At 36.9% G+C, this 16963-nt stretch overlaps 1 protein-coding gene across 3 annotated transcripts in view; it reads right to left on the minus strand.

The window, feature by feature from the left end:
* The window catches only part of SMURF2 (SMAD specific E3 ubiquitin protein ligase 2), a 120022-nt gene that overhangs the window by 28207 nt on the left and 74852 nt on the right, over window positions 1-16963 (minus strand). For all 3 annotated transcript variants that reach the window (XM_043585002.1, XM_043585003.1, XM_043585001.1), the window contains exons 4-9: window positions 14947-15080; window positions 12158-12223; window positions 7529-7613; window positions 5459-5542; window positions 2468-2670; window positions 45-129 (exon numbers count right to left, since the gene is read on the minus strand). In XM_043585002.1, coding sequence (XP_043440937.1) covers window positions 45-129; window positions 2468-2670; window positions 5459-5542; window positions 7529-7613; window positions 12158-12223; window positions 14947-15080 — 657 coding nt within the window. The remainder of the gene's footprint in view (window positions 1-44; window positions 130-2467; window positions 2671-5458; window positions 5543-7528; window positions 7614-12157; window positions 12224-14946; window positions 15081-16963) is intronic.

Consider the following 16963-nt stretch of genomic DNA (forward strand, 5'->3'; position numbering starts at 1 on the left):
AACAGGGATCCAGTGGTGTGAAGAGTGTTTGGATATATTCTTACCTAGGCACTCTTGGATCATGCCACGTGCTCACACCGGTCTGAGTATGTAAGAAATACACCTGACCTTGCTGTGTTGTCCTCTGCTCTGTAAAATTAAGAAACACTAATAATAAAAACATATTCAGAAAGTCCAAATCAAAGACAGCTATGATACTAGAATGATATTAATAAATTCTCCAAATTACCAATTTACTATATTACCAAAAAAAAAAAAAAAGTGCTTTATAAATCATTTTTTTTCTCAACTCAATACATCTTCTCCTGGAAAACAACCTTATAAATGGTGATGAGAGCCAGAGGCCAGCTAACTAAAAGCCAACAAATTTACAACGTGGCTCAAATACTAAACATGTTGCTATGGAAAACAGAAAACAAGATTGTCACAGTACCAATATTTAAACAAAACAAACATGAGAAATGATCTTTTATTTTTCTTAAAGTGGAGCCTGAGGGGAACAAAAGAAAGCTCAGAGGAAGAGGCTAACCAACTGTGGGAGATGCTGACAGGACTTGCAAAAGCTTTCAAAGGGTTTGCAGGCTGGTAATAGTTGTTTATTATTCCTAATTTTATCCAAAACTTATGTATTTTCTTTTCTTGAGAGAGGTATATTCTCAAGACTATATTTAGACTCAAACAAAGGCAAAAAGATGGAATACTCCACTAGGAGAGACACTCTATAGTCAAAAACAGACAAAGATACAAAAATAAGCAAGCTGGAAAAAGAAGGACTAAAAGAACAGGCATGCATTCTGGGGAGAAAAAGGTCAAAGGCGAAATGAACTCCGAGCTCTCGGGAAGAGAATAAGGAAGTCAGGGCAAAGAGGAGGTATCTGCTAAAGAGTTTCTTCAACAGTGGTTTTTAGTCTATTTGTGTTTTTAAGCAACAGAACCACTTGTCTTTAAACAAAATCTAATGAAAAACTCTAACATATGAAATGGTGAAACTACTAATATTTATCAGTATGCCTTTGTTTATAAGCCTACATTAAAGTCAATCAATTTAAAGTTTATGCTTCTTAAAATTATAAACATAAAAATGTCTAAAATTGGTGATAGATGACAGCTGCAAAAACTTCAGCCCTGGCGCCCACTTTACTCCTAGGTTTCAGGTGTACAAAATTTGTTTTTAATTCAAATCACACAAGTAAAATAAAAATATAACCACCCCACTCCAAACAGCTTGCCTTATAATCTCAATTACAGAGAAATGACAGAAGATACTTTATTCTAGGGTCTGAACATTAATAACAGCCAGAGTTTACTAAGTGCTTCCTATGCTGGACCTTGTGTCAGGCACTTCACATGAAATCACCCCTCCTCTCTTGCAACGAACCTACATGGTTGGGACTATCAATTTCCCCATTCTGTGGAAGATAAATTGAGGCTCAGAGAAATTAATGTGCCCAGTGTCACACAACTAACATGTGGCAAAGCCAGGATATAAACCCAGGTCTGTCTCCCAAGTCCATGCTCTCATCACTGTGCTACCTGGGTCATTAAATTGTGCAGCACAGCACAATTAATGGACAAATTGGGTTTTTTTAACTAAAGAGTTAAAATATATTTAAAAAATAAAGCTAGAATTCTGCATTTGCAGAACAATTTACAACATACTGTAGAGGAAAAAGAAAACACAAGTTAGATCAGGCGATTCCCAATGTTGGTCATTAGGTGTCACCATCAGCCCAGAATGGTTTATCTGCAGGCAGTTGAGAGGGCGAGGATGTAATTCCTTTGGTTAACTTTGAGCAAGAAAGGAAAAGACAAGTTCATAGTATCTACAAGAGCATTCACAAGTTGTGACTAATTTAGAAAGTTCTGTATTCAACTAGAAGATTCAAGTCATCTTCCATGTGAAATTCTACAATTTAGGAAATTATATAAGATTATAATAATTTTATACAAACATAGAAGTGACTAAGTCGTTTACAACACGAAACCAAATCATTCAGATGATCCAAAATTATAGACAACACAAATATACAGATACTGTCAGAAATATGCTTTTGAAGTCATTTCTAAATATGCAGGTCTAGAAAATTACACTGTGGGTCTGCCTTCAGATTATCATCATCGATAACTCTACCATTTTACCTTTACATCGTGCCTATTGGCAAAGTAATCTCACATTGTTCCGTGTACTCTAAGCAATAGCTTTGTGACCAGGAGAGGTGTCACTCACCTCATGTCTTTATAAAATAAGTGCCAAAGGGTTGAGGTTAAATGACTAGCCCAAGTCAAACCGCTGGGCAGGCCGACCGCTACCACTTCAAAGACTTTTCAGATTGGGAGGTTTTACACATTTATTTTCATGCTGAATCCCTAAACCCAGATTAATAACTTCTTTACGGCTGATTTTCTGGCTTTCTTAGCAAGCTGAAATCAGTAAATCACACTTTATTTTTTCCTCTGCTAGTCATACCATAGCCTTCTGGTAGGTCTGGAGGAGTATGTAAATGTGTCCTGCTCATGTAATTTCTATGTCGTTGTGACCGGACTCTCCTCTCGGCCAGTCTGGGATCCGAAGACTGTCCACACGTTGCACCATTTGTTCCACTAATTGGAGTGTTCTCATCAACAAAGCAGCTAAGAGGTCTGCCGGGACTAGAATATTCAGATGCTGGTCTATTGAAAAGTAACAGGGGAAAAAAAAGTTACTCAAGTGCGATATCGAAAGTAGAGTTCTCTAGACGACGTACGTACTGCAGGGACAATCACAAGGAAATGGAGTGATCAATGCAAATAGAATGATTTCAAGAACTCTGAATCAAAGTAAACCTGACACCTCTAAGTACAAACTCATATGATAAAGCAGACGGTCAGTTATTTATTGAAATAATTTTATACTGATTTTAATTACACTGTATACAAAATCCACGTATATTTACAGATGTGAGTACTAGTTTACAAAGCATTACCTGACTTAGCCTCGGCCTGCCTCTCAGATCTGACTTCCCACCTTTCTCTCACTCCACTTCTGGACATTCTTCCTGTTCCCTGAACTTGCCAAGATCAGTTTACCTTTAGTACTGGAAAGGAGCTCTTCCTCCCACCTCAAAAACTTTTTTCTCTTATTCTCCCTAGGCCAGACAGGCTCCTCCTTGTCATTCAAATCATAGCTTAAGGTTAAATGTCTGAGAGGTCTTTCCTGACCTTCAATCCTAAAGTAGTCACCCAGGCATTTGGTAAGTACATCACCCTAGTTTCTCAGCATAGCAATTATTTGACACTTTTTTTTTTAATCTGTACCCTTGTTTTCCCTTACTAGAATATTTACTGAGAGAAGAAAGTCTGCCTGGTTCATTTCCCACTATATATATCCTCTGTACCTGGAACAGTGCTTGGCATACACACACACACACACACACACACACACACACACACACACACACACAATGAATAAAGATGATGATGTGACTCTTCAAAGAACTTCCAGTATACTGGTAGGTAATCCAAAATGTAAGAGGATAATCAAGAGTTAATTTTTTTTAATGTTTATTTATTTTTGATAGAGAGCATGAGCAGGGGAGGGGCAGAGAGGGAGGGAGACACAGAACCTGAAACAGGCTCCAGGCTCTGAGCTGTCTGCACAGACCCTGACACAGGGCTCGAACCCACAAACCGTGAGATCATGACCTGAGCCAAAGGCAGACACTTAACCAACTAAGCCAGCCAGGTGCCCCAAGAGTTAATTTTTAAACTAACATTTACAACCACAATCAACTTTATACTGGTGGAAATTAAAGTGAATTTCATCAGTTAAAGGAGTTAGAAGGAAATGGACTTCACTAAAGCACTGACACAGGTACACATTCATTTACACTCAGATACAATAAAAAGGTTCTTGGACTTCAGTAAAATCCTTGGCAGTTTAATACTAGAAATACAACTCTCAAGTATCTTTTAAAATGCCAACGTGAGCTAAGCTTTTACCTGAGAATCATAATATAATAGGGAAAACTGTGATTTAATGAGTTCGGCAATTAATCCCCAATAAATAAAAGTGGGTATAACTTAGAGAACCATTTGATGATCTATGTCTGGTGCCAGACCTGCTTAGGAAAAGGGGGTGGAGGGCTAAACAAACACTCACTAGAAGTGGCAAATAAACTCTGTTCTGACTTTTAAAGCAAAAAAGGAAATTCAGCCACTTATCCTATTCATTATCAGTTACTTTAAAAAGTACTTTCTTGGAATTTCCAAAAATTCTCTTACTTCCTCATGTCTCTACACATTAAGCTCCATGAAGGCTGTTCGGCCTCGTTCCCTGTTAACAGAGCAAATGATGAGCACAGTGCCTGGCATAGAACCATTTGGTGAACTGAATGATCACGGTTACCACCATTCTGAACACTCTTCACCGCCTTCCCCTCACCTGGTAAAATTCGAACATTCTTCAGGATTTAGTTCAGAAATTCCCCTCCTTCAGAGTTTTCCTTTGCAATTTCTACCATCCCCTTGCTCCCCGCTCTAAGTTAAGGGGCCCTCCATATGGTCTCAGAGCATCTGCATTCTTATCTTGATCACAGACCTTACTAGATGTAATATAATGATATAATCGTACCCCTACATGACCGAACAAATGAAGATCCGGTATATATATTCTCTTATAGCCATTCAATAACAGACTCAAAAAAAATTTTAACAGTCCCAGAAATGAGATGGCTTCTCAATTTATTCAGTTAACTTATTTAATCAATACTTACTAATTACCTTCACAGGCCCTAGAGCTGCAATAACAGGATGACTTGCTAAACAATCTTCATCGAAAATTACTTTTTGAAAATAATAATGGCACTTGCTAGGGGTGCCCAGGTGGCTCAGTCGGTGAAGTGTCTGACTTCAGCTCAGGTCATGATCTCACAGTTTGTGGGTTCAAGCCCCACGTCAGGCTCTGTGCTGACAGCTCAGAGCCTGGAGCGTGCTTCAGATTCTGCGTCTCCCTCTCTCTCTGCCCCTCCGCTGCTCACACTTTGTCTCTCTCTCAAAAATAAATAAACGTTGGGGCACCTGGGTGGCGCAGTCGGTTAGGCGTCCGACTTCAGCCAGGTCATGATCTCGCGGTCCGTGAGTTCGAGCCCCGCGTCAGGCTCTGGGCTGATGGCTCGGAGCCTGGAGCCTGTTTCCGATTCTGTGTCTCCCTCTTTCTCTGCCCCTCCCCTGTTCATGCTCTGTCTCTCTCTGTCCCAAAAATAAATAAACGTTGAAAAAAAAAATTTTTTTTAAAAATAAATAAATAAATAAACGTTAAAAAATTAAAAAAATAATAATAATGGCACTCGCTGTAAGATCTACTGATCTTGAGCAGTATAAACCAAGAAAGGAAATCTGGTAAGACTGACAGATAAACAGAAAGTGACAACTTCAGGAAGGCAAACAGCACAACCAGGGAAAGATATTTGTATGTTCTTACCGTGTTGGGCGTTCCCACTGTGTAGTTCTTGTTATGTGGTTTAGATACTGGATTCTTCCAGAGGCAGTTCGCCTTTCTTCCCAGCTTAAATAAAAATTGAGAGATAAGGCATTAATAAGAAGGTGGATACAGAATGTTTTTAAGGCAATAACTGAGCCAGGAAGACATCTGCTGTTATAAATCAGGAATGACAAACTGAAAATCATTACACAGAATACAGGAATGTTTTTCAACTTATTTTTAAAATGTACACGGTATCTTCTGGAATTCTGAAACTTCTACAATATTTACACTGAGGTGTGCCTAACATTCTCCATCAGCCAAACTCAGAATTTTTCAAAAATGTCATTAAGGCTCAACTAAATTACACCATTTCTTCAGAATTTAGTGGCAAAAAAAAAAAAAATGCCATACTAAAAATAAAAATCACATCTAATTTTTAAAATTAAATCTAACATTAAAGCATATAAAAGCTTTTTAAAACATTTAGCCTACCCAAATTAATTTTTTAAAAAGATTGGTACTTCCTCCTCAATAACTTTTTAATGCATGTAACAACAATAAAAAAAAGGGCAAATGACCACAGAAATGTAATAATATTAATACTTCCACCAAAACCCAAGCAGAGGTTTAGAGGCCATAAAAACCAGGAAATAAAGAAATGCTAAGAGGTCTTTTCCTGTGATTACAATCAGAATACAGTACCGACTGTATTATAAAGTGTACACCAAGTTTTTAAAGGATACATCATAAAAACAAATGGGAAAAAAAGTACGATAAAGAACCAAAAGCTTAGAAAAATAAGCCTTGCATTGTTGTAATCTCTTAACACTGTTTAGTTATTTCGTCCCAAACTTGCCCTTCAAAATTACCAAAATCTATCTACATCCCATCCACAAAAGTTAATATATAGATCAAGGAGCTAAAGTGAGGTATAAATAGAATTAAATTATGGCAATTTTTAAGAATTTAAACAAAGTGAGCAAATACCCTGACTTGGATGTAAAATTCCATATCAAAAATAATTGAAGTCAAAACTCAACCAATTATATACTTGAAATAACTCATTGTACGTAAACTACACCTGATTCAAGTTAAATATGAAGTCAGAAAGTGTCAGCACTAGTATCAAACAGAGAAAGCAGTGATCAAAAGCATGAGATGTGGAATCAAGGCTTAATTAAATCTGTGTTCCAGTGTAGCATCCACTATGTAGCCTTTAAGGCAAGTTTACTTAACTTCTCTGACCCAGTGTTTTTAATCTGTGGAATGAATGAGGGTAACAACAGTAGTGGCAGGAGTAATAACAGTAGCTGATCATTTATATATATTATCTTAATATTATATATATTTATAACATAAAATATATTACTATATATTAAGCACTTACTATATGCAAACATTGTGCTAAGTGCTTTACACGAATGATCTCATTTAATCCTCACAATTTATGGCATATACACTATTATCACCATCCTCTTCTAGAAGTAAATATAAACCAATGCTCACAGAAGTTAAATGAACTGATTAAATCCATAAAGCTTGTAAACAGAAGAGGAAGGACTGGAATCCGGATGGTCTAATTCCAGAATCACATGCATGTGAGTTAAACCATCTAATGTATGACATAAAATGCTGACAACAGTATCTGACACACACATACTCAACAAATGTTCCCATGTTTTTGTCATTTTTACTCCACAAATCTCTATTCCATCCCTCTAAATGGAGTTATGTCTCAGATTCAGCATTTATATGCCCTGTTTTGAATAATTTAATCATGCAAAAAAGTTGTTCTTTTAAATACATAGTATTTACAAGACAGAGATATCTGTCAAGAAATTTGATGGTCTCCTAGTCAAAACTCTTAACAAATAAATGTAACACATTTAATTCATGGTTTATTTTATAAATTTGACTTGACAAGGTTCCTTGCTAATTTTCCAAGTACAAGGAAAATCTAGATTCTGGAACTGATCAGCAAATTTCTAAAGTATACAATAAATGTCAACTTATTTGTCATTATTTGAAGGACATTATCAACACATTTCTCTAATGATTTCAGCTTACCCATCTGGTAAATCATTATCAAATAAACGACTGCAGTCCACAACTTGTCCTCCTGTGCCTATCCGGTCTCTGGACTGAAGGCTTACTATAACACAACAAAAAAATTACTAAGAATAATTACTAGAAAGATTTTCTACAATTTAAAATATGTATCTTTAAAGACATCTGGCTTATCTTAATACTTTAGAATGGATTCTTTAGCTTCTAATAAATTCTATATTTTCTTTTTCCATGAGATGTTTCCCTTTAGGAGTGATATTAGAATTTTATGATTTTCTATGCTTTATCATGTTCATGGAGGGGAGTCTAAATCCTTTCTGCCCATTGTAATGGGGCAATGCAAGCCTCCTACTATACTTAAGAGAGGCATTAAAGGTATATTCACATACAGAAGAACTGGAAAAGTTCGTATCAATTTGGGTTTAATTCTTGACCCATCTTTAAAATACTTAACAAAACACACCAGATTCTGGCAACAGGGCAACACTTAGATTCCATCAGTCAAAACCCTACATCAGTATCTAGTGTGGTGTAAAACTACCACTATAAATTTGGAAGCAAGAGACGTAAACTCTAGACCAGGCTCTAATACCTAGTTTAGCACCGTGACCTTGAACAAAACACTTAAAATCCTAAAAGTTTACATAATCCCAATCTAAATAATGAGGAAGCTAGGCTAACTGATAAGCCTGAAGTCCTTCCTTGCTGCTTTAATATTCTTTAATTCTATTTTTGGTAATTCTCCTCAAAGATAGAAAGGAACAGGCAAATTTGACTATAACCAAACTTTTTTTTTAACGTCTATTTCTTTTGAGAGAGAGAAAAAGAAAGAGCACTCATACAAGGGGGTGGGAGGGGCAGAGAGAGAGAGAGAGAGAGAGAGAGAAAGAGGGGGGGGGGAAGGGCGAGGAGAGGGAATCCCAAGCAGGCTCTGCACCATCAGCGCAGAGCCCAATGTGGGGCTCGAACTCATGAACTGTGAGATCATGACCTGAGCCGAAGTCAGATGCTTAACTGACTGAGCCACCCGGTACCCCAACTATAACCTAACTTCCTAAACAGTTACTACATAAAGTATGATATTTTAAGACCCTTCATTCTAGGAAGGATCTCAAAATTCTAAAATCATCCAGTTCTGTAAAACTTTTGAAAAATCAGAAAGTTCAACACATCACTCCTTTATATGAGTATCGTTTATAGGTGACAACATGGTAATACACCTCTCTTCAGTGAATATAAGCAAAATGTTATATGAAAGTTGTACTAGAAAACATTAACCAGTTTTTATACAGAAAAGCTAACTGAAATGCTTACCAATATATAATCACTGTAAAAACGATGTATTTTCTCATTAGCATTGTTTAGAATAATATTAAGGCTCAAAATTAAGGATTTCATGAGCTTCAGCTCCAGAATGCTATATTACAAGACACCTAAGCAATTTCTAGGTCTGTGTTTTTAAATGGTCTAATTCTAGCGATATAAGGAGTCATAGAAGTACTATGTTTATAAGAGCGCTGTTCATTAGCACTAAAACATCAGAAACAATCTAAATAAACAGCAATAATCGACTGGCTACATTAATTATTTGCCCACCATGGACTACTATACAACATTAAAAATGCTATAGAAATGGGGGGGACCTAGGTGGCTCAGTCAGTTAAGTGTCTGGCTCTTGATTTTTGCTCAGGTCATGATCTCATTGTTCATGGAATCAAGCCCCGCATCAGGCTCTAAGCTGACAGTGCAGAGCCTGCTTGGGATTCTCTCTCTTCTCTCTGCCCCCCACCCTCCAGCTTGCACTCTCTCTCAAAATAAAAAAATATATAAATTTTAAAAACATTAAAAAAAAAAACACTCTTTCAAAAATGCTTTAGAAATAAATCTATGAACAACAGCAGCAACAACGAAAGATGTTTAGGACAGATTAAAACAGGTTATTTAAAATTCTGCACAGTATAATCTCATTTAAAAAAAACAGAAAAGGTATATACATCAAGCTAATAACAATGATGGCATATTATGGGTGTTCCTTATCTTCTCTATTTTTATATTATAACAAAAAAAGAAAAACTTCACAAGACATGGGAAGAACGGAGTAACAGTTTTAAACGTAACAGGGAAAAGATTTATAAACTTGAATCGGTCATCTCAATTTGGTAGATTTTTTTTAACATTTTATTTTTTGAAACACAGATAATGAACAGGAGAGGGGCAGAGAGGGAAACACAGACTCCAAAGCAGGCTCCAGGCTCTCAGCTGTCAGCACAGAGCCCGATGCGGGACCCGAACTCACTGGCTGTGAGATCATGACCTGAGCCAAAGTCAGACGCTCAACAGAGTGAGCCACCCAGGCACCTCTGGGATATCTTTTCCTAAGGTAATACTCCAAGAAAAGGATAAAGCTAAGTGTCCAAAAATGCTTACAACTTTCAATGTTATAATAGCAAAAAAATGACTTAACCGTCCAATAATCAAGTTTTGATATATTGATATAATTCACCCCTTGAACACTAATAATGGTTACAGTAAGTGAAGGAAAACAAAAATTTTACATTCACTGAACCAAAACCATAAAAAATATACACACATAAAAGTATATAAAATTACTAGAAAGGGATATATATTTTTTAAAATTAGTATTCTAGCATACTTTTCTTCATTTCTCAAAAAGTGTTATGAATATGTATAATTATTTTTTTAATGTTTATTTTGAGAGGGGGAGAGAGAGAGCATGAGCAGGGGAGGGGCTGAGAGAGAGGGAGAGAGAGAATCCCAAGCAGACTGTACTGTCAGCACAGAGCCCAACACAGGGCTTAAACTCACAAACCATGAGATCATGACCTGAGCCAAAATCAAGAGTTGGATACTTAATAGACGAGCCACCCAGGTACCCCTATAATTATTTGCAAAGGTCTAATTCAGCAAGAACTGGAACTCATTCTGTTTTTAAATGGCAGGATCATGAAGCATAATGTGAGTCCAACTCATCTCTACTATGAAAACTAAATTCATACAAAAGCTTCAAATTTAACTACACATGCACACATTTTAAAGTAAAACATTCCTTTTTTATACAGTATACTCCATAGATATATTTCTAATTGCTGACAAAGGAAAGCTGATTGTTTTTATAAATGCCAATTTACACCTAGTAAAACTATTTTGTTACTACTGGACATTAGTTGGCAAATATTATATGACATGCGAAATCAAATTAAATGTGATTGTTCTTACTTTAAAGTTTGCCAGCTATGCCAGTTATGCCAGCATTTATTTTTGAGGTTTTTTTTACTCCCTTCTCAATCTAAGAATGACAGGAATTCTCAATAAGGCTGCAGTGTAGATACTTCCCTGTGGTAACTACAACAGGGCTTTGTTAGGTCGCTACTCTGGCAATTCACTAACTATGAACCCAATTCATTTCCTGGGAAAATGAAGCCCTTCAAAAGTAACTTCAGTAACTGAAACCTCTGACAGGTTCATAATGCAATCAACTTATCCTAAATTCTGCTCTGTAGTGAAGTGGTGGGATCCCACTTGCATTTTATTGTTTTTAAGAAGCCTCAAAGGAGTCCATCTCAGTGTCCTACCACATGATGTATCTTTTTTTTTTTTTTTAATGTTTATTTTTGAAAGAGAAAGAACACAAGCAGGGGTGGGGGTGGGGGGGAGAGGGAGACAGAATCCTAAGCAGGCTCCAAGCTCTGAGAGCCTGAGGCAGGGCTCGAACCCAAGAGCCGTGAGATCTGACCTGAGCCAAAGTTGGGCGCTTAACTGACTGAGCTACTCAGGCACCCCTACCACACTATGTATCTTGATCAAAGCTCAATCCATCAATTCTTAGGTCTCAGAAAATTTTACCTTTAAGCCCTTCCTCTGAATCAATTCAAGACAGACCTTATGAGTAAAGTAATAGCTTCTCCCCTTTTTCAATCAGTGCTATACTATCCTTCATTTTTTTTTCCAATTAGCACATTATAAAACTGTAAAGCATTAAACAAAGTTCAATAGAATATTCTTATCAAAAACCAGTTTAAGGATTATTTTTAGAAAACTTTCAGATCACCTGTAAAAGTTTATCTTAGTGTGCTACCATATATTCGCATACTTTAAATGAATGCCTAAGGGATCAATAGTTCTTTACATTAGGAGCCTCTATTTTTTTTTTATATTATTCATAGTTTGAAGGGGTTTTTTTAAATAATTTATTATTTTTTTTTTTAATTTTTTTTTTCAACGTTTATTTATTTTTGGGACAGAGAGAGACAGAGCATGAACAGGGGAGGGGCAGAGAGAGAGGGAGACACAGAATTGGAAACAGGCTCCAGGCTCTGAGCCATCAGCCCAGAGCCTGACGCGGGGCTCGAACTCATGGACCGCGAGATCGTGACCTGGCTGAAGTCGGACGCTTAACCGACTGTGCCACCCAGGCGCCCCTTAAATAATTTTTTAAATTAAGGTAGCCAGGAACCTGGATCCACTGTTTGAAATATTTTATGTGACTCATTTAATTTAAGCCAATACAATGAAGCTATAGTTAGTGTACTTGGATTTAAAAGATACACAGAGTTTAGGTCAGTCTGAATGATGCCAAAATTTCACACAACTTTAAATTTCCACACTTACCTACTATCTGTCCTCTAACTGTATCATTGTCATTTGGCCCAAGTTTGCATAGATCCAACCTCTGATCTATTTGAAATCAACAAAAAAAGCAATTAAAAAATAAGCTGATATCAGAGCTTCTAACATCTATACAGTGATGGTAAATTTCCATAATCCAATGGCAACCAGGCCTATAATTTAAATAATAACATTTTAAAGATGAAACAAACATTTAAAATCTCTAACTGTATATATAATTGGTACAAATGTCTTAACAACAGTTTTGATAAGTTTGGATTTCAAAAACTCTAAGTCACTGGTGTATATACATTGCCAACATGCAATTACTTTTTCTCCAAAGATTTCAGACACTTGTCTTGAGTCTTGGCTTGTCACTTAATAGCTGTTGTCCTTAAGCAATTTATCCCTGAGTCTTGATTTTCTAACGTAGTACCTACACCTCATATTTTTGAAGGATCAAATCAGGTAATTATGTAAAACTCTTAGGTACCTGGCATATAAGTGTTCAATAAATGTGAGTTATTATCACTGTTATTTTTTATCTAACCATTTCAAATGACCTCCATACACATAAAGTAAATACTAATAAGAAGCCAAGTATAAACTGTAAGATAAGGGTTTGAGTCAGTTCTACTAACTCATTTAGGAGCAACTCATTTATTCTCTCATGCCTCATCAATAGAACAGACATAACACTGACCTGGCCAGTTACAGGAAGGAACAGTGTCACCCACAGCACGCTGCTTTTTACTTTGATTATAGCACTTAAAACTGAATTCTTTTACAGAATATATATATATATATATGCATGCCATCTATTCAAAGAAGTCATGAATTGATAAAAAGGAGGAGACCATACATTAGTCTTTGAATTCTCTGCTCCTAACTGGCAGAACGCTGTACAGTGTGCTCAATAAACATTTGATAAATTAAGTATTATTGCATATCAAAAAGGTCAAGGAAATAAATGCAATGAAACATCCACAGGCAGCACAAAGAAAAAATCTGTGTCCCACCAGATTTATCCAGCCAAAAAGAGAAACTTTTTCCCCTTGCAAAATAAACAGACGCTACCAAATCAACTGTACAGTAGACTTCTGCAAGGCAATTCCTCTTCTCTTGTTCAGTCCTTCCAGTGTGTCCTGCTCCCTCTGCCAGCACAGGCCAGCAGGCCTTTGCCCTGGTTTCTCAGAGGACAGGATCCATGCCCCTTTTCACCTTTACATCCACCATGGATTTGAACAGTACCTGGCACATTAAAGGTTTGATAAATGCTGGCTAAACTGAACCAAAGATAAGGTCATCCATGTGGCCTGTAAGTCTTCAGTTTGCCTGCTGGGTTGGGTAATAAAACAGTTCATTTTTATATACTAGACCTCTTCCCATCCCAGCGTCCTCTATTTCCTTTTGGGTCAGCCACCTTGTCAACTCAGAAATACAAGAAATTCTCAAGTGCCTTTAAATTCCCCTGACTCCAGAGCCAGAGCTTCTGGCACAATTTTCTTCCTTTTTCTTCTTAACAGATCAACACATATATCTGGACTGTGGCATCATACTACAGTACAAGGGATTGTCTCTTAATGCATCTAATACTCCAAGAAAAATTTACTCTTTTTTTATTAATTTCTTTAGCTAGATTCCATGTGAATTTCTGTTTAGCAGAGGTATCTGGACTAAAATCCCATGACAATGAATGACTAGCAATATTTTTTACATTATATGAAAAAGAATTCTGTAAAAACAACAAAAAATTTTGTCAAAAAAGTTATCTTCAGCTATGTCCCAAAAGAAAGACCTTCCAAAAAGATGTTTTGTCACCTGGTTACTGCCAATCCAATACAAAAATCATTTCTAATGTCTTCACCTTGGTCTGATCTTCTAAATGCCCAGGCTAGTGTAAAACTAAGCTATAATTAAGCAGTTAACACAGCTGTCTTACAATCAACATCTTACCTTTCTAGAACTTTTAACTTTTTTTAGTTTTATATATCATTCTTATTCACTAATAATTCTCCTTTAACTGCCACCTTAAACACTCCAGTCACCTAAATAAAACTCATTTTATCTCATTAATCCACCAAAACCAGAGAAGGGTGCTAAGAAATTTTAAAAAGGCATATACACTTTGACACCCTTCTTTTTACTCTTGGATATCAAACATTTCCTAACACTTATAAATTCACTGTACACTAAGTATCAGCTCTGATTCAGTTCAAGTCTCACTATTTTAAATGTTTCATTCTTTTTATAAAGTCCATAAAATAAATTTAAACAAGAATTTTTACCAATGTTTCAAACATACATAGGAAGTTAAATTTTTGGATCCCTGCCCACCCCCTGCAAAAACAAACATACACATACATATATATTTTTTTGAGGGGGGACACAAGTGAGCAAGGGACAGAGAGAGAGAATCTCACAAGGGGCAGAGAGAGGGAGGGAGGGAGAGAGGGAGAGAGACAGAGGTGGGGCTCACCGAAAGCAGGGCTCATGTTTTTTTACCTGAAGCAGGGCTCGTGCTCACACCAAGTGGGGTTCAAGCTACCTGATATGGAAATTGAACTCACGAACAATGAGATCATGACCTGAGCCATGTAAGTGTCCTATATTTTAAAAAAAAATTTTTTTTAATGTTTATTTTTGAGTGAGACAGAGCACGAGCAGGGGAGGGGCAGAGAGAGAGGGAGACACAGAATCTGAAGCAGGCTCCAGGCTCTGAGCTGTCAGCACAGAGCCTAACGTGTGTGCCCTATATTTTTATATTTTAAAAAACACTCGTATCTACTCACAACCAGTGTCTTTGAGGCGGTTGATGGCATTGGAAAGAAGTCGAACACAACCAAGAAATCCAGCACCTTGTTTTTTATGGATCTTCTTGTGATTCCATACACTGATCGTAACTGAATCAGACTTTCCAATATACCTAAAAAACAACATAACTGAATGAGTAACTTGGCAACTACAAGTAGTGAATGTAAAATTTTTTCTTTTGCTTTTGTAGTCTAAAGTCACAAATGTTTCAGAGTATGGTTAGATAATGCAAAATATGTTTTGAGTTCAATCAATCCCACCAGATTGACTTTAAATTTTTTTTAAATCTTGTAAGTAAAAATCTATAAAGAATTTTTAATATATCCTTCATCACATCTGCCACTCTCAGACTGGCTAACAATGCGGTAGTAAAAAAACTATTTTAGTAGCTAGTGTCAAATAACACTACAGGTTTCTGATATTTCTTTCCAAGAACACAAATCTTACAAGAGCTTTTATCACAGTCACATTTAAAAAACATTTCAATGACATGGCCTATCATTTCGAAGAGTACTCAGTTTTCAAGGGGCATTGTCAAGGCTGACAGACCAAAAATCTGACATACCTGGTGGGTTTTAAAATGCTGTAGAACAAAAGCTGATTGTAACGCTTTTCCCCTGCTTCTTTCCTGTATGCAGGCCTTGAGCGAGCAGGACTCTTGCAGATTTCACTTCACTGCCTGCAGACAAGCAGAGCAGGGGAAAGCGTTACTACACTTGTCTGTGCGTATACCTGCACGTACGTTAAGAGCTCTACCACAGCCAATTGTTCACATGGTGCCATCCCATGCAAAAATATAATAAAATAACATAATTATATCAGTAGAATCCTAACTATATTTCATTGCCTCTAAGTGGTCAAATTTTTGGTCCAGCAACCTTGATCTTCAAGTGTCATTCAGTAAAGCAGTAATATCAGAAAAATTCACCTAGTACGTAAAAAAGCCAAAACCACTGAAGTGAGAACTAAAACTTTTCAATGAGAAACAGGGAAACCACACTTAGATCCAGCTGTGCATAAAGCATGCCTATCCCTACTGGACTTTTAATTATGCAAGCTAATCCATTCCCTTTTTAAAAATTAAGCCAGTTTGAATTTCATTTCTGTTGCTTACAAATGGGAAAACTCTGGTTGAAAACATCCAACATGCATGCACCAATTTTCAAAGAGACCTAACAGGCCTAACCTGGCAAGTATCTACTGCATGGTATATCAAAATTCTACAACCAGAATCAATTATTAAACAGCTACAGCACCCCAGATCAAGCATTAAAACAAAATCACATTAAATCGGTTCCCCAAGCCTGATTCCCCAGCATGATAAAGTATTGATCCCCATGCCTTAGAATAGCCCACCACTGGCATAAGCACCCTTATGCTGTCAAGGCCCAGAGAGACCCTGAGAACGTACACTGAAAACAGAGGAACGTCTGTCAGTTGTGTCCTGGAATGACTGTGAGACAGTGAAATCACCTCCCTGCCAAATGAACTTTTATACAAAATACATTGCTCTTGTATGAAGCCACTGACAATTTGGGTTTGCCTATTCCATCAGTTAGCCTGCTCTAACCAATCAGGCACAAATCATAAAGGGCCTCGTCAGCCATGGTGTGAACTCTGGCCTTCTCTCCAAGTAAGGCAGGAAGCCAATGGGAGACGTGCAGCAAAGGAGTAACAAGATTTGAAATATGTTTTAACAACATCGCTCTAGCTGCTGTGTTGAGGACTGTAGAAGCAAGGCGTGTAAGGCAGGGGTCATCAAACACAGCCTGTGACCCAAACCCAGCAGAGCACAAAATATAGTGATTTCAGTGTATATAGTGTGACATAATTTTTTTTTTTTTTTAGTTTTAAGGCCATAATCAAATATTTAGAATGTCTACATTCACATTACCACTTTTCTAACATGAGGTCATCATTTCTATTTGCTGGACCCAACAATTCCACATACTAATGATGGTCCAACAAGAATTCCAGCCCATACCATCAGAGAGT

Source organism: Prionailurus bengalensis, chromosome E1 (genome assembly GCF_016509475.1).
Source record: "Prionailurus bengalensis isolate Pbe53 chromosome E1, Fcat_Pben_1.1_paternal_pri, whole genome shotgun sequence".
NCBI lineage: Eukaryota > Metazoa > Chordata > Mammalia > Carnivora > Felidae > Prionailurus > Prionailurus bengalensis.